Consider the following 18,535-nt stretch of genomic DNA (forward strand, 5'->3'; position numbering starts at 1 on the left):
CACTTTATTACTCTCATCTATAAATAAGCCGAAATGTTCCTTCTCTATCCATATGTTACATGCAGCCTATCACCTTTGATAAGCTAAACATCTCTGTCTGTTTTCTCAGTGCACTGTGCCTAATGCAAAACGGCCAAAATGAAAAAAACTCAACAGCCAATTTTGCACTCCCCCCCCTCCATTAAATGCAATTTTGAGATGTGTAGTGTGCTCTATAACAGTCAAGAGCTGATAAAAAATCAGCCGGTCCAACTAGCTGTCTTTTGAAGGGCAACAGCATTACAGTGCAAGAGGAAACAGCCGCCACTCCTGGCACCCCTGCTCACGTATTCAGCAACGTACCAGCTAGAAGGTCAAAAGGCTGCACTGCCAGGTGCACTTCTGTTTCCAATATGTTACAAAACTTCAACGCCAAACAAAATTACAAAACTGCTCCAAGGGAGGAAGTGACTATTTTCAACTGCAGATTCTATGAATTAGCCTTGCTGCTTGGTACATTCATGGCTCCTTTTCCACTTTCCCAGTGACCTTCTAGTTTGCTGATTCACCCCTCAACACCTCTGAACACCTCCAAAATGTGCTTCCAAGTACAGTGGCAATTCGATAAGTTCTGCTTGCTATGATACTTCGTTCTATAGCTTTTTTTAATCAAAAATCGCCGGGGTCAGACAGTGACCATTTAGAAAATATAATGAGCCGGCCCATGATGTACCCACAACTTCACAACACATCAACGACCCTAAACTATTCAATAGCAAAAGCCAATATCAATAGTTAACAAACAGCGAAGCAAACAAGCAGGAGGCACTGAAAGAAATGGGTACACCAACTACGAAGGGTACCCACTGTGGAATCTGGCTGATTTGGCCGATGCTGGCATGGTACCAGACGGCGTGGACCAACGCCATGAGGTAGCAGCACTGCACCTCGGTGATGCTGCTGTGGTTGGATGAGAAGCTGAGCAGCTGGAAGATGCTCTGGTTGCTGCCAGAGGGCGTTGCCAGGTTGGGGCCTTGCAGGGCCGACAGGATGCGGTCGTTGAGCACGGCCCAGTACGGCTCCTGGACAGAAATGTGACAAGAGTGACACTTGTTCCAAACGTGCATGCGGAATAGAGTGTGGAAGCACGCTATGGAAACAAAGAAAAAGGAATTAAGATGGTACAGCAGGCAATAAATAAGACAAAACTATTGATTTACCCAAACAAATAGGGTACTTTTTATTGCCTTTATAACCGAGAATGTAATTTAATTCATGCTAGCAAAGTTTGCATTGTTGTAATATATATTCTGCATGCTACCAACACATCAGACCTTAAGCAGGGCCAACATGCATAATGCAGCTGGGAACACAGCTCTCAACTCTGGAGGGGAAAAAAAAAAAAACAATGTAAGAGGTGCAGTTCACGTCATCTGATGCTGCTGCATTCTGAAGGCTGCTGCTCCACAAGTGGATGGAGTAATAGCAGGACTTACGGGGAGTGCAGTGAGGATGAGTCCAATGGCATTCATCCAGTTCTCAATGCTGCCACGTGGAAGCACTGTGTGTCTAGAATGAAAAAAAAAAATGTTTTGTGAGAACTTAGCATACACGCTCGCACTTCTTGAATTCAAAGTTACGACCACCCACCCATAGCCAGCTCCTACAAAATATTATTCTGCCCAAATTAGCCAATGGTGGCAAATTTCAGAACTGAAATAGGGCCACAGTGCTCCTGAACACACGTGTCTTCAGAAAGCAGCTGCCTGCAGAGGTGATCAGCTTTGAGGAGGTAACAAATCATGTGGCTTTATGGTCACAACCATGTGAGGCGCAGAAGCCATTCTTACAAGAAATCACATCATGAGTGGCATTTTGAAGTTTCACACCTGTCTAGCTCACCTTTCCAACCACTTCGACAATATCATACATCTAAATCCATTTACTGGAACACAAAATGTTCCACTCAGAGCACCTAGTCTAGCAAAAAGAAGTGTGGTTTTTGAAACTACAATATCAATGGTGATTTAAGGCTACACAGCGCCTTACAATGCTGCCAGGAAAGCAAAGGCTTACAGCTGTATTCTGACAGCATACATCTGAACAACTATCACTCTACGACGCCTAACATACTACCGTTATCTCTGCAGTGAGCCAATAAGGGCTGTGTATACATGTTTAAAGTTGGAGGCACTATTTTTCAATCCTGCACTTCTCAAATATGGGCCTGAGGAATTTTTCAAGCAACTTGATGACATCTTTGGAATTTCTTTGGTTTGTGCTCAATAAAAAGGGCCCCTACTGAAACTCTGTTGCACAGAGAAATGTCTTTTTCAAAACCGCTTGAAGTTCAGTGCCATAGTGCGGCATCACAATTTAAAGAAGTATAGACACCTAACTTTTGGGTGCATGTTTTCTTGTTTGTAATGATGTGTAAGGCATTATTAATTTATTATACGTACACAGATTACCACCGGGTATTCTCCTACAACCGCTAAATAATGTATAATCTCATTTCTTTCTCGTGCTGTTTTGGTTTCGGTTTCAACAGCCGAATGAGGACTGTGACGTCAACGTGCACTTACAGACCATGTGAGGCATGAAAAAACTGCAATATAATTGCTGCTTCCACATTCGTTGTCATTCTGGCTCTTAAGGAAGGTTGACTTCAGCACTGCAGTAAATTAAAACGATTAAGCAACGATTATATGGACGTTTATCCATGCCTCATGTGACACAAAAGCACTCTTTGACGTCACAGTCATCGTTCGGCTGTTGAAAACGAAACCGAAACAGCATGACCGAAAAATTCTATTATAAATTATTTAGCGACCATAGGCAAACATCACATGGTGATTCATGCGTAGTAGTGTCTTCCACACGATTGTAGTAGAAAACATGCCACCAAAGTTAGGTGCCTATACTCCCTTAAGGGTAAGACGGGAAAACAAATGAATGTGATTTTTTTTTTCGTATTGTGCGAAGGTATCACCACACATGACAACATGCAGTACTTAGTGAAAAGCTGTCAGAAACAAGAGGATCAAAGATAAATTTACAAGTTTTGCAGATTAAAATTTCAACATCAGTGGTAGCCACAATGATTCCAGTGAACATTCAGCTCATTGTACAACACTGACATATTTACCCTAGATGTCCCACACCTAGCACATCACCAAGTTTTTCTTAACGCATTATTATACTGGAGGCCCTTATTTTGCTACAAACTGCACCAAACAAAATTAAGCCGTGATAACAACCCAACTGTGTTGCTACCAAATTTACCAGCAATCATCAGCATTGCCTTTGTATATACGTAATTTCACCCTCCACCATGCACGACTACCTTCAGACACTCAGCAAAAAGGATGAACTCACAACACTCACCCTTTCAGCACCACGTCCAACAAGGCATTCCCAACCACGGCAGCAGCCACGGGCAGTGCCATGAGCTCGATGCAAGTCACGTGCAAGGCATGGGCAGACGAGTTGGGAAACTCATTGAAACGCCAATCCGTGTGCGGGAATGGAGACTTGCCAGCCACAGCTGTTCAGGCGGTGCATCGTTAGGGAGAACAACATATTGTCGCAACAGACAGGAGCACAGCTAAAAGCTCCACGTATGTTTTTGCACAACAACCAACCAACGAACGAACCAACCGACTGATTCAATTCTGCCTTGAGCACCGAATGCAGCAGAATCTGTGTTTAGTCACAGTTTAAATTAACAGAGAAAGCCCACACAGACATAGCTCTGCGGAGGCCTGCTACGAAGTAATGATTTGCCATTCAGATACATGGCATCTACTGAGGCGCTCGTGATTCCTGTGCACCGCCCAATGAAAATGCACTGCTTCCCCAAGCAAGCGAAGCAGTTAGCCTTGAAAGTCCTAGAATCGCTTCACGTCGAATCACTTCATATAAAAAAAATGTTCAAAAGCCACCAAGCGCCACTTGTGAATATAGAGCAGGTGACTACTGGTACTCTATCCTCCCCAGAGATGGAGCCGCCAGTAGGGAAACAACGGACGTGGGCAAACATTCATGGAGTGCACACCATCCTGATTGGATCCGGTCGGCATAGTATTTAGTGCTGCAAACTACCTGTGAGATGAAGTACAGATCAACTAGTGTCAAACTTAATGCAAAAAGGCAAGTGCCAATTTTTAGCACAATGAACTAACTAGTTGGTTATGCATCACAAAGTCCCAGTTTACCCTAAATGTTGCCCTGTTTCCCTCAAACTGCCAGGAAGTCAACACTTTAGAGTTAAAATGTGCTCAGCAGGAAAAAAAAGTGTGGCTGCTTGATTTGCGAGTTGGATACGCAGTTCAGGTGCACCAGAAAGCATAACTGGCAACAGTCTGGAGCCAGCAGCAAGAGGATACTGTCGGCCATTCTCCCGACCAGCCCAATGTAGTAGTCCAGGTCAGGAATCCAGGTTGTGTCGTCAGCTGGCCGCTGCAGGTAACTGATGTAGGCTTCGCTCAGAGCCCAGTTGCCTGACCGGATGTCCTTCAGCGATCCTGGGGCCAAATGCAAAATGACAGCCAATATCAACGAAAGCTCTGCCAGGGCAATGACAATCACAGCCAATCATAGTAGCTAATGCAGCAATTTTTCAACCGAGATGGGCTGTCACAAGCGAATATATAGCTGGATAGTGAGCTGTAACTGACAACTAATGCAATACAGTCACTGCACTGGTTGGTTGGTTAAAGCTAGTAAAGACAACAGGCGTGTCAACAATTTGTGAACATATCCTATACGAACATATCGCATCATGACAGCAACGCTCTTTGATGTTCAATGCCTCAAATATGCAGAAAGCACTTCCAGTTCAATACATCCACTGTCCCTTGCTTCACTTGCAAATGCAAGACAGTCAACTTCAAGGTGCAAGCCCAGTTCGTTTCAAATCACTAGGAATGTCGTAAGTTCAGTGCTTGTGCATTCACTACAGAAATTGCTCTCTTTGTTTTTTAGTTACTACAACTACAAAATTTTATAAACTGTAAGGGCTTGACAACAGTAATCATTATGAATTGTAGCCTAAACACAACAGCTGCCTGTACAACCCAGGTAAGCAACATCCTTCTTAAGTGCTAAATAGACTGCTGAAAAAAAAAAAAAAGAGGATTTATACACAAGAAAAACAATTTTAAATAAAGGAATTGAAAGTAGTATGACTAAAACACCAGACCTGTAATTGCAGCCACCAGTTTCTTCTTCAGAAGAGGCCTGTCCTTCAGTTTCTGCTCGTAGTAGTGCAGAGTGTTGTACAGGTACGTCAGTGGCCGATCTGAAAATGCAGTTTGCTATCAGCGGCTGGCCTGAAAACTCACAGTTTGTGTCATTTACAGTTCTGTTGGAGAATCACATAATACCCAGAGCACTGTTCCTTCTACACATATGCTGCACAGTAATACCTCCAAGTACTGATCAGATAATCCAATGGCAATAAACCACACAGGCCACTGCTGCATAAGAATAAAGGTTTCGTTGAGTACCGCATTTTGTCGCGTATAAGTCAACCTTTTCTTTAAAAAATGACCACCTGAATGAAATTGGGGAAGGGGTCGACCTATGCTTGGCACTGACATATTAGAGGGGTCTAAGGTAGTTTCAGATCAACAGCTGGCGGCGGTATGAGCTCCATGCCGGTGCCCGGACCCCAACACAATGAATGAAGCTCGTGTCAAAAAAAAAGGTAAGTAATTCGAATGCTTGATGTTTGCACGGCTAGCTCGTGCTGGAACTCGCTTTTTCGTACGAGCAGCAGAAAGCGTGAGAACAAACTTCCGGTAAGCTCCGGAGCATGCGTCGCGCCAGAATCCGAAATTACAGGACTGTTGGCAGTTTGATTTGCTGGCAATCAGTCGGACCACATGTGAATGTGGATGGCAGGAAGGGGCACCATTTTATCGCCTTTGCATTTGCTTCAAACTGCTGGCCTTGTTATTGTATCACTACATGTTTACTGCTTTGAGCTGCGTGCTTGTCGCTATCCCATCCCAAAGGAAACTACATAACAAAGTGCGGTGACGGCGGGGCAGGACCAGTGCATGCATCGACTTATATTTGAAGTCAACTTTTTTTTTTTTGTCCAGCAAGGGCAGCGAGCTAGGGGATCAACTTATTTTCAAAGTCGACTTATATCTGGCAATATACCTATGCTAACTTGTTGAATGAAAACAGAAAAATGACAAGCACTATACAACTCTATTTCACGACTGCATCCAATATTTCCAAAGGAAATTAATACACAGACATGGCAAATTACAATGTATAGCCACTGAACAAGGGCATGTGCTCAGTAACTAAGGTGACAGTGTAATTAAGGTGACAGCATTATCTTTCAAGAGCGTGCAGATGTAAGTGCTGGATTATGAGCACACATCCTCACAGCCGACATTGCAGAGAAACACCTTGCACTCATCACTCCTTCCCTCAGGTGAATGCAATGCCTTTCAGCCTAGAAGGGTAAACTTAACTGTGTTTGTCCACACAACTACACAAAGGTGGAGACTGCATGGCACTGCTTTTCCTGCCAATCTGGTGCAAGATTGGTGCCACCAGTAAGGCAGCAACAACCTTGTATACTTCATTTGGTGATGCTCCACCTGAACATGCTCAAATATCTGGGCACAAGGGCGATTGTTATACTAACCAATAATGCGCACTTTTAAATGATTATTCCGTGAATGCTAATACAAGACAGCTGTCACTTGACCACACCCTGAATTACCACACAGCATAAATACGTATGGGCACGTTTCCTTCATTCAAATTTAGGTTCAATCTTTGAGCACACACACACAAGGAATACAGCCATGCAAAGACTGCGCAAGAAACGAGCCCAAATAGGCACGAGACTTTCAATTTTAAAGTAGTTTTGACACAACCGAAAGACACTATTTCTTCCATAAATTGTGAGAAAAAAAGTTCCTAAAGAGGACTTGAAGGAAAACTTGTTTCACTGGACAAGGTGCAGTCAACGAATGAAAGGTGTGCCCGAAAATTGCATTTCTGCCCCTTCGCTGCAAGCCTGATGTCTTGTAGATACAGAATAAGCACAGATAACTAAGATAACTGAGATAATTATTTTGATACAGTAAAAGCCTGTTAATTCAAACTTCAAGAGACCAGGAAAAATGTTCTAATTATCAAAAAGTCCTAATTATCAAATGACTCGAAAAAATTTGTGGAGAACCTGTTTCCCCCCTCCGTTTCGATGCGGCCCATCTTCATCGTCGGCCGTCGGGACGGACAGCCCCCGGCTGGGCGAGGAGGGAAGTCTCCCTCATGGGGGAAAGGGAACGGTGACGGGAGCGCCACCTCGTAGGTTACGCGGAATTCTGCGGAACCGGAGAGAGGCTCTTCGGGATCCGGCCAGCGTGGTGAGCGGTTGCAGCCGCACGCTCTCGTCACCTTCCGCGGCAGGCGCACGGGGATCCGTTGTGCCTTGCCGCTGGACTTCTGGTTCCAGGCAGCGAAGCGAGCGCAGCAAACGCGCGCTCTGGTCGCCTTCCCCAGCAAATGCTAGGGAATGGCTTTGCCCCAAGAATGCAGCGCGCACGGGAAAACCCGGCCGCCATTATCGGCGCATACAAACGTTCGCCGCCGATACCTCCGAAGTCGCGCCCCTGCCCCAGCCGGTAAGTCGGAAGTCCTTCTTACGTAGCCTTCTATTTCCGAGGAATGCCTCGTTGATGTTTTGTAGCTAGCTGGCCCGCTCAATGTATTAGTTGCAAGTGTAATAAATAGCATATGAGTGTTAACGCTGTGTCGTCCCTTCCCTTTGTCCCTCGAGCACGAACCCCTCCACGGTTAGCGAGCGGGAACGCTGCATCCGCGGAGTGGGAGTGCGGGCGGGGCGAAAGGCTTTGTTTCCCTCGTATTTCCACAAATTGTAAAGAACAGTAAATTTATTTGGTGAAAGGCTGGGCAACGGTTGCTTCATTTTGAGATGGCAACAGCACGGCGAAGACTATTTTTCACGTTTACATCAACGTTTTATGGTGTGCCTACTGTTGGGACGATCGAAGCAGAACTGCATCAAAATCATAAAGGCCTCCTGCAACGTTCATGGTGCGATGTGGTGGAGCTCCACCGCTACTGTGTCACACCATCATAAGCGGCACCGTCAAAAGTGAGGAGGCTTCACCGCGCAAGCAGCAAACGGCACATGACGAGTGTGCAGTTTCAGCACATTGGAGCGGAACCGCGCACACAGAAGCAAAGGAAACGCCTCAGCGGCATCAAAGTAGCGAGGAAAAAAAAATGAAAGGAGGGGGCTGAAAATATCAGCGACACGCCAATCAGAGTCCGAAATGGTGCTCAACTGGATTAAGTTGCCTGGCTGATGCTGGCCAGCTTCACAAAAAAGCAAAACCAAAACTAAGCACTCGGACTATTCTCAGAGATGCGGGCCTTCCATTCGTCGTCACGCCTTTCGTCGCGTGCATGTCAGAGGTGCGTGAATGACTCTGCAGCATGTAATTCAGGTCGACAGCCCCGTGCTGCCCGGTTATACTTGGACACAGCCTCCCTTCGACAGCCCCTTCAATTAACCAGCGCGAGATCCACAGCATCTGAATCAGCGAGCCGGAAGTTCGAATTATTCATATTTCTGAATTAAAGGGGGTCAAATTAACAAGCTTTTACTGTAAAGAAAAAGTTTTAGTCTGCATCGAATTAAGCGCTCTCCTCCTTCACACGATGTGCAGATGCGAAGCAAGGAACGCAGCAATGAAGAGCGAAGAATTTGGCGCTCACCGTGGAACTTGTACAGGCAGCCGAGGTGGTCGAGCAGAGATTCAACTGAGATGGTGGCCACCGGGTAGAGCTCCAGGAACCGGTGGATAACAATGTCCATCACCTGGACAAGGCGAAGTGAACATAAAAAACAATAACCTTCCAATTTCTGCCCCTAGTTTATTTTATCTCTAATGCTCTTTCTCTCCTATTAGCAAGACCAGAAAATACTGCAAAGTCAACCATGTTGACTAGTGCAGCGCATGACATGTATTTTTCATGCTCAGTTAACCTGCTTTTTCAGCATGTGTTCCAGCCCATGCTCTTCTTTTACCTCATGTGAAAGATGGAAGGACAGTAGAGCTTCATTATCAGTGACACAATAAAAGCCACTTCGAAGTAAAAGAAAACACAAAAAGTGGTGACAGATTGTAAAAGACACCTGAAGGGACTGACAAGAGTGTTTCAAGGCATCTTCGGCGCATAGCAGAATAAACAAGCACCAATAGGCTTCTAAAGCAAGAGCACATATTTAAACAAACTAGCCCACAAGGGCAAGCCACACAGAACGGCGAGAGATTTAAAGAAATACGAGAACAAGCCGATGCTAGCATTTTCAAACTATTGCACAATAAACAGTAACCACTCATGAGTTTGCTCATGAAAACCATGGCTGATTTGAGTGCCCCTGCACCAAAAATGACTACATGCCAAAACAAACTTATGATCGAAATTGAAACTGGTTGTTGGGGAAAGGAAATAGTGCAGCATCTGTCTCACATCTCAGAGGACAGCTGAACCATGCCGTGATGGAAGGGATACAGGAGGGACTGAGAGAAGAAAGGATGAAAGAAGTGCCGTAGTGGAGGGCTCCGGAATAATTTCGACCAGCTGGGGATCTTTAACGTGCACTGCCATCGCACAGCACACGGGCGCCTTAGCGTTTCGCCTGCATAGAAACGCGGCCGCCATGGTCAGGTTCGAACCCGGGTACTCCGGCTCAGTAGCCGAGTCCTGCCGACTGAGCCACCACGACAGGTGACAAACAAACTTATGATCAGTAGCTGGATTTATGACACAGACAGACAGAGTGCAAAAAGAAAATGAGGAAAGAGCAGGCTTGAAGCTGCTACCATAAGAGACATTTTGCTCGCCTGCTCCAGAAAAGAGAGAGTACAAAATGGACACATTACAAAGCGACGAAGTATAGCCAATTAACCACATTCTGCTGGAGCACAAACAATGTGTTGTGCACCTACCGGGATGAAGCGCAGGCAGATGTTGCCGAAGTACACAGGCAGGTAGGTGTGCTGCTGGCTCTGCCCACTCAGATCCTGCAGACCTTCAAAGTAGAACTTCTCCGGGTATTTCTGCAAAAAATGGCAGGTATCTTGAAGCCAACAACTTTTGAGAGGAGACAGACACAAATGCTTCTAGGCTTGTTGCACCTGCAAGACTTATTAAAGAAAAACTCCACGAAAAGCTTAGCGCAAAATTAATGAAGCAAGGTGACCCTTTTTTTCCAGGCGTGTAAAAGAGAAAGTGTGTTTGCAAACACTAACATTTGCCACTTCGTACCATTATTTGGCTGGAGGCTGCAGATAACAAGCAAATTACATTTGAGTAATAACAACTGCATTTCATTCACCATGTAAAAAAAAAGGAAAACTGCGAGGCATTTCATAAAAAAATGATCTCTTTCACTGTTTCCAATTTTCCTACCCTTTTATGTAGTATACCAATTCCTTTTTCAGATACAAGACTGCTTAGCATCGTACAGCATACTGCACTGTTTCCAACTACGCAAAACACTTTACGTGGGCCACTGATGATGGAAGCAGCTGCAATTTTCAAAGTACAAATGAAAAGTTACGGTGGGCACCTAAGGTCCTTATGTGCTGTGAATATGAAAGCATCCTTTGACCAAAAAGGATTTACCATAAAGGCCTTTGAACTAAAGGCCATTACCATTTGCCATAAAGGCCTTTATAATTGCCATTGTCATTAATGATCCTCATAATTATTTAGTAATGACCTTTATCCCTCCAAAACTATCACTATCCTTATAACTATTGCTGTCACTAACTACCATTATCACTAACTACTACTGTCTAATCCGATGTCTGCTTCATTGCCAATGATCACCCATTACTATCTCACGGTCTATTGCTGACGGCATGCGAGACCATAGTGACGTCACTGGGGTCTTTGGACCACTGCTGCTAGACAGCAACGCCAGGTTTCATTTCCGATGAGCCATTATGCAATGAGCTTTCGCCTTAAAATATGAAAAATCGATGCACCCAGACGTACCCTGTGGAATGCCAGATGCTTCTCATGCCAATCTGTCTGCTTCCAGTGCTCTGGAGAATTCTGAAAGCATACGACGACTCTCTTTACCAAACCACAAAAGATTAAGCTCAGGACACAAGAACAACAACAAAAAAGTGAAGCAAGGGACGCCTACATTCTTGACAAAATCCAAGACCCGGTTCTTGAACTCTGACGGTCGGATCAGCAGCATTTGTATGATGAAGAAGCACACCTGGATTTCATTGCCCTCAAAGCTGCGAAGAGCCTGCACATCATTACAGCAGAAGCAACAATGAGCCATCACATCCTGAACATATGGCTTTGCATGTTTAGGAAAACTGGGCTAGACAATATACTGACCAAACAAAGGATCAGCCTGTCCAATGAGATGACGTGGTACTTCCAAATCAGGTCATTCAGGGCATCAATACACTGCAAAAAACAAAACAAAAACAAGAATGGGATATTTCAGATACGCAACAAACGATGAAATACGAGGCAAGGAAGCTTCGCTTACCTTGTTCACGTGTTGCCCTCCCACTGAATTGGAGACTTCAAAGACCAGGAAGTCAGCAAACGTCCGGAGGTGTGAAGAAAGGGCACGGGCTCCAATTCTGTCTAAAATCCTGATGGGGAAATATAAGCATGAGCAAGCTGCAAGAGTCTAACGATGTAGAAAAAATAAAGACAAAATTTGAATGATCATTTCATATTCATTCAACTTCCAGGCTCAAGCTTAATCTCTACACTTCTGAAAAGGAAACAAAGCTTAGATATGCAAAACAACGTCACCCAGATTTATGGAACTCTCAAAACAAGTTATGGCTATAAAAGTATGATCAAGATCAAGTCTCAAAACGTCCGGCTGAAATAGAGATGAAAATATCTGAGAAAAATGCTTAAATGAGCAGCTAAACAAGACAGCCCAGCCGTTTCATGCAATGCTTTTATGCCAAAAGAACTGCAGCTGCATGGGTAAGTGTCTTCTGTATACAAGAAACATTTTATACGATAAAGCTCCACTTATTGTAAAATGCCACAAGGACTCTGAAGATGCTGCGAAACCACACAGAAAGAAATATAAATGGGGAGAACAGAGCCTGTAGAAACAGCAGCAAAGATCTTTGCTTACAATATAGCGAAGTCAAAGAAATTTATTTAATCAGATATGACATACGCACCACATAATTTTCACTAGGCGCTATTGCACTCAATAAGAACCGCAACATCGAATAAGTGATTGGGACCTGTTTCACGAAGCAGTGCAAGCCCCAAAAAGCTGGCAAGTTATGCATTCAGCTCCCAACAGATGGCACCACTGCATGTCTAGTGCTGTGGATCCCGATACACTAGATTGGTACACGGCACAAACCCCAATACATTCCTCAATGAGGGGTCATATGTCATACTGAGAGTCACTGTACATAGTTACGACGAGCATAAAAGCGGCATTGGGACACCCGCGTAGGGACATGCTTACCAACCTCTACAACAGCCATGTCTCAGCTGCAAAGTTGAAGCACACCACACAAATGCACACCTTTTAACTTTCAGGTAGTGCACAAGCACGGTCAAGGATGTCGCAGTACATCACGGTCGTTACATCAAATCCTCGAGTGACTCACTTGTAGGCCAGTGGGCTTATCCGGTCGTTTTCCAAGAGCATTTTCCACAGCAAACTGAAAGTAAACAACGCAGAGCACAGGATCAACACAAGAGGTCCTGCATAAGCTGGATGTGGAAGACTTCATAGGCAAAAACCACATAGCATTTAGCATAGGACTGGGAAGAACACATCACTATGCCAATGCGTGGGCCTCCTGAATATCACATGAGCTGTTTTGTGCTGTGCCCAAAGCACAGCTCAAAGGTGCAGCATATCTGAGTAAGGTTTGGTGCCCAGCTGAAGCCGTATATTGTGTACGAAGCATGCTATAGCATGTTTCTGGTAGAAATATAGATAACAATGAAATAAAAACGAACTGCCACCTTACCATAAAAACAAGTGTGGAGTCCCTTGCTGAGAGAAGTGGGCAATGATGTCATTCTCATTGCTCATGGCTGAAAAGAAGCAAGGAGAATAAGGCTTTGGACGTTAAAATATAGCGAGAATTGCGACACATAGTAACGAGCTTTTCCAAGTAGACAAAATCTAACACACAGAACCAAAACAACTTCTGGCACACAATTTTGTTCCTTGCAGTGAACGCAGACATCACTTGAAGCCTGTCCATTGTACAAATCTACAACACCTAGACTGATCATAAAAAGGTAGCAGTGGCCATCACTAGCGAGCTATTAAAATCTTATTGAGCCCCCAGTTCAGATGAAATCCGCAGAATTTAAAAGAAAACAGTAAACTACAGTCACTGCTTCAAGTACAGTTTTTTAGTAGACTGTTGCTATAGCAGACTTCCACTACACAGCCAGTTGTTGTTAACTGAATTTGCCAATTTTTCTTTTGAGCGGCCATGAATCTGAGTGCTCCTTTTTACATGCATGTTGGATAGGAAGGGATGGAACCATGAATGCACGGGGCTCCTCAGCACCTTCTGAAAGCTGCTGGCATTCCCCAAAACCAAAAAGATTGAGAATGCCTGATACAGACCAACTTAAACTCATCATCATCATCACCATCAGCCTGACTACACCCACTATAGTGGAAATGCCTCTCCATGTCTCTCCAATTAACCCAGTCCTATTCCAGCTGCGCCCACCCTATCCCTGCAAACTTCCTAATCTCATTCACCCATCTAGCCTTCTGCCACCCCCTGCTACACTTGCCTTCTCCTGGAATCCACTCCGTTACCCTTAAGGACCGGCGGTTATCTTGCCTTCCCATTACATGCCCTGCCCAAGCCCATTTCTTCCTCTTGATTTCGACTAGGATGTCATTAACACACGTTTGTTCCCTCACCCACTCTGCCCGCTTCCGGTCTCTTAACGTTACACCTAACATTTTTCTCTCCATGGTTCGCTGCGTTGTCCTTAGCTTAAGCTGAAGCGTTTTCGTTAACCTCCAAGTTTCTGCCCCGTAGGTAAGTACCGATAAGATTCAGCTGTTGTACACTTTTCTCTTGAGGGATATCGGTAAACTGCTAGTATTCATGATCTGAGAGAACCTGCCATATGCGCTCCACCCCATTCTTATCCTTCTAGTTATTTCCCTCTCATGATCCGGATCAGCTGTCACTACCTGCTCCAAGTACACGTATTCCCTTGCAACTTCCAGCACTAGTCTTCACTTTAAATCCAAATGCTATCATGAGTAGCAAGGGCTTAGCTCATGCAAGAATGCAAATCAATTGGGAGGCCGAGTGTCCGTACTCTTCCACTTGCGGTACTCCTCTTCGACGGAGCGCTTGAGTTGGGCCTTGCTCTCACGCTGGGCCTGGTGCTGCTGGAAGAACTCAGCCAGGCTCGAGGGAAAGCTGAGCAGTGTCAGGCTGGACCAGCTGTGTGGGGTGCTCTGCATGGCCGTGGTGAGCAGCTCCTTGCACCACATCATGGAGAGGGACTCCGAGCCTGTGATGTGGACGGCCCTGGCCAGGGTCAGGATCAGGGCCTTGTTGAGCTCCTCCGACTCGGAGGAGAGCAGCGTCTTGGGCTCTGTCTGGAAGCGCGACAGCTGAGGCTGCACCTCTGCGCTGCCCAGACCTGTGATGAGCTTCAGGGCCGTGCTCTCCACGCTGTAATGCAGAAGGAGAAAACAGGAAACGAGGAAAGCAAGAGCTGTGTTGAAGACACTGCAACGAGTTTCAGTCAGAGCCACATCTCATAGGACAAGCTGCAAGAGAAGCCATCGTACCATTTGATCTTGCTCAGGAGCTTCCATATGTTTTCACTGAGGACAAAAACTGCGGAAACCTCTGAAAGATGCCACCAGCACTCGCAGAAAGTGTGTGACACTTGGCATAAAAATATCTTCCAAGTCGTTTTCATTGTGTGCACTCAAGCATGCTTGCTTAAACAACTACCTGTGCTATTAGCTAAGACAACTTGATCAAGTTAGCCAAAGCAGGTAGATTTTGTCAATGGCATGTTGGGGAACTTTCTGCCGCACCAGCAAGGAGGGCAGCAGAAAGTTAGGTGGGCGGAGGAGATTGAGAAGTCTGCGGGGATAGGGTGGCCACTGCTGACACAGGACAGGGTTAATTGGAGAGACATTGGAGAGGCCTTTGGCCTGCAGTGGGCGTAGTCAGGCTGATGACGCATGGCGATAATGATGCTGTCAGGGCTCTGGTGGTGACACCACCGATGATGTTAGCAGCAGCACCAAGAGTAAGAGACACACAAAACACCTGCAGCAATGCTGCTTATCTCACAATGAAATGCATCTAAACAAAACTGAAAGCACCGAATGTGGTTGTGTACGCAAATGGGAAACATACAAAATCACAACTTTAGTGTCCCCCCCCACAAGAGCAAAGTGATGGGCACCGCTCGACTCACCAGAGGTGCAGCTGCGTCTGGTTGGTCTGCGGCACTGCAGCCAGACTGTGCAGATGTGACAGCAGCTGAACGCGGTAATGAGGCTGGATGTGGTGCAGCCGGTAGCTGAACATCTCCAGGAGCGTGTGCAGGATGCCCCACGCCTGCTGCTTGAACACCGTCGGCAGGAGGTGGTCTGTTCGGCGTGTTTTCAGACACAGAAAGCGAGCGTACGACAAGCAGCCTCTTCCATGTTCATTCGTTGATCTGCTTTCCTGTTTCATACGTTCAATTAATTCGTTTGCTGACTGATTGACTGACTGACTGATTTATTCATCCATACATTCGCATATATCTTCATTGTCCAAAGGCATATTCCATGAAAAGGGACACACAATGTTTGTTAGAGGCCAGTGCAACAGCGCAGTTAGTCTAACATCTGACAATACATCTCAATCTGGCATTCAGTGTGGAAAGAACAAGCTTTCAAGTAAATCAACTTCAATATTTCATTGCCTTAATTTTCCGCTGATGACAATGCTGAAAGCGTGTATTAAAACACGGGCGGGAGAAAATAAGTTTCCATGTTTAAACTAACATGCATCATCTATGATAAAGTTTATAAAACCACTTCAAAGAAGGCAAAAAAACAAATGAGGAGCAATGGGAACAAAAAACACATAAAGGCCTTGCAATGCGAAAACAAAGACACAGCACCCTGCATCTGGGTTCCCTGAAAACATTACTGCAAGAACAAATAAAAAATATGAGCAGTGCCCAATACCACCTCGCAGCAGAGAAATGTGGAGGTGCAATCTAAACACAACATTTATAAACAGTGATAAACATAAGTAGTTATGTCATTTATAAAAGTAACACAGTGCAATTCACTTATAACGATACTGAGAAAAACCAGAAAATCTGATCCTTATAACCGATAATCATTACATCTGGACATTATAGGGTCAAAGGGAAAACTGATAAATCTAAAGATTTTGATGGTTATAAGCGATATGTTGTTATATCTGGTATCATTATAAGTGGATTGCACTGCATAACATCACATCACACAAGCGCCCAGAAACATTGTCCCTTGTCTCTTTGTCCTGTTAGAACAAAAAACTTCTAGCTAAACATAACAGCCTGTGATGTTTACTGATTCATGACAAGAGCTGGCCAATTCCGTCTCACTGTGCAGGCCAATTCTTTCCAGACATATTTTTTTTTTCCCGAGCACTAAAACATGAAGTACGTGGCTCAGCAGTTATCACTTTCTTAAATACTACACTGCACCGATGCCAGTAAGGTTCCCCAGGGAAAAGGTAAGAGATGGTGGGTAACTCACTGATGAACCCTTTGATGCCAAGCGATTCGATCTCGCTGTACACCAGCAGCCGACTGTAGGTTTCTATGAGTGCTGGCGTAAGGGAGACTGTCGACTTTGCCTGGGGGATCTTCATGACATGGGTCACCACGTTGTGGATCAGGCTGAAGGAACAAACAAACAAAGGACGAGGTTTAGATAAATTCTTCAATATATGCCCATAACATCTGCAACTCTTCCACGTCTCACTTGCAAATATGGGTGCAAGCAATGTGAAAAGAGAACACTTTGTAAGTTAGTACATTTTTTGTAGGTAGTAACTTTCCCCAGGATGCATGACACCCTCATTGTCTTTTCATGCTCGATGCAGATGTGAAAACATACTTGGCTCTTGAGTGCACACCAAGCGCGCCATTTAATGCTTGTGCGTTCACATTCAAAGCGTACCATCATCACTACACCTTTGTGAGGCCCTCTTTTAAGGTTGAGGTGGCCTGCACGGGTATAAAAAAAAAAAAAGAAAGTGCCTCCAGTTGATGAGTGAAGAAAATTGGGCGAATTCGTATATATTCATGATTCACAACAGTGCAGCAAACACGGTCTAAAGGGAGACTTGACAAAGCAAGCAGTTGGTTTGTCTAGTCTCCCTTTAGACCGTGTTTGCTGCGCTGTTGTGAATTATGCCTCCAATTCTTCTTCGCTTTCAAGTGTCAAGGCATTTTTTAATGACCTTACCGACAAAATAAGGTGCACTTATCGTTGATCTCTCTACTGCATAATGGTGCCAATAAAACAACAGTGTAATCGACATTCCCTAGAATCGCTACAGAATGAAGAATTCATTCATGCTATTCATACAATGTCAGCATATCATATTTAAAAGAAGAGTGGCCTAACAAACCTTCTCTGTCATCGTCAAATTGCCAACATGTGTTTATTTAATAAGTTTCTTTTACAGCCCATATTGTATTTCGCCTAGCCTCCGGCATGCATTTCACTCTGCACTGCTCATCCCCCGCAAGTTGCCAGTCCACATGCTCATACAACATTTGCTGCATCACTCTCCCTTTACTCAGCCACAGACTGGAATGGGCTTCCACATGATACCACTGCAACCACCTCATCCATATTTTTGCACTGTGTAACATACGTACTGAATCATTATTATTTTTGTTGCTTAAGTTTATGTGTATTCCTCCACCCACCCTTGTGGGGACCTGCCCTGCAGTCCCTTGTGTTTGCTTTCCCGCGAGGCACCGTGCAGCAGCAGCCTCACCTCGAGGAGGAATGCATTCCCTTGTCAGTTACATTAACTAGCAAGAGAGGGCGCCAGCGTCGCGGCGCGAGAGACTGCTTGCAGCCCGCGCACGGGAGAGGGCATGAGGCTCTTTGGCTGGGATCGTCGGCGCGAGCAGACGTGTCGCTCGCGGCTCCGCTCTTCCCCGGCGGGGCGAGGAAGCGGCGGCAAGACTGGCTCTCGTATCTCGTCCCGTCCAGGCCTCGGGAGTATCCCTTGCCCTAGCGTTGGCGAACATTCGCTCGTAACCTTGCTGGCGAGTCGGAAGACCCTGATTCATTAGCGTACCTTGTTTCTATCTGCCGTTAGGGTTGCTGTAGCAATAAATGCCTGTTTGTGCCAGCCAATGTGTTGTTCCTTTGTTCCCTGAGAGCAAGGCCCGCCGTGGTTGGTGTGCGCTCAGTAGCGCACGCAATCACGGGGTGGGGTCCGGG

The 18,535-nt window shown here is 45.3% G+C and overlaps 1 protein-coding gene across 1 annotated transcript in view; it reads right to left on the bottom strand.

The window, feature by feature from the left end:
* Nucleotides 1-18,535, bottom strand: part of MED23 (mediator complex subunit 23) — a 42,660-nt gene that overhangs the window by 2,075 nt on the left and 22,050 nt on the right. The window contains exons 15-30 of the mRNA XM_077640157.1: nucleotides 16,826-16,968; nucleotides 15,502-15,676; nucleotides 14,377-14,738; nucleotides 13,044-13,110; nucleotides 12,675-12,728; nucleotides 11,567-11,675; nucleotides 11,410-11,481; nucleotides 11,204-11,314; nucleotides 11,050-11,109; nucleotides 9,996-10,106; nucleotides 8,758-8,860; nucleotides 5,183-5,281; nucleotides 4,368-4,505; nucleotides 3,367-3,526; nucleotides 1,476-1,548; nucleotides 847-1,061 (exon numbers count right to left, since the gene is read on the bottom strand). Of these exons, the coding sequence (XP_077496283.1) occupies nucleotides 847-1,061; nucleotides 1,476-1,548; nucleotides 3,367-3,526; nucleotides 4,368-4,505; nucleotides 5,183-5,281; nucleotides 8,758-8,860; nucleotides 9,996-10,106; nucleotides 11,050-11,109; nucleotides 11,204-11,314; nucleotides 11,410-11,481; nucleotides 11,567-11,675; nucleotides 12,675-12,728; nucleotides 13,044-13,110; nucleotides 14,377-14,738; nucleotides 15,502-15,676; nucleotides 16,826-16,968 (2,052 nt within the window). The remainder of the gene's footprint in view (nucleotides 1-846; nucleotides 1,062-1,475; nucleotides 1,549-3,366; nucleotides 3,527-4,367; nucleotides 4,506-5,182; nucleotides 5,282-8,757; nucleotides 8,861-9,995; nucleotides 10,107-11,049; nucleotides 11,110-11,203; nucleotides 11,315-11,409; nucleotides 11,482-11,566; nucleotides 11,676-12,674; nucleotides 12,729-13,043; nucleotides 13,111-14,376; nucleotides 14,739-15,501; nucleotides 15,677-16,825; nucleotides 16,969-18,535) is intronic.

The sequence above is a fragment of the Amblyomma americanum genome, chromosome 10 (assembly GCF_052857255.1).
Source record: "Amblyomma americanum isolate KBUSLIRL-KWMA chromosome 10, ASM5285725v1, whole genome shotgun sequence".
NCBI lineage: Eukaryota > Metazoa > Arthropoda > Arachnida > Ixodida > Ixodidae > Amblyomma > Amblyomma americanum.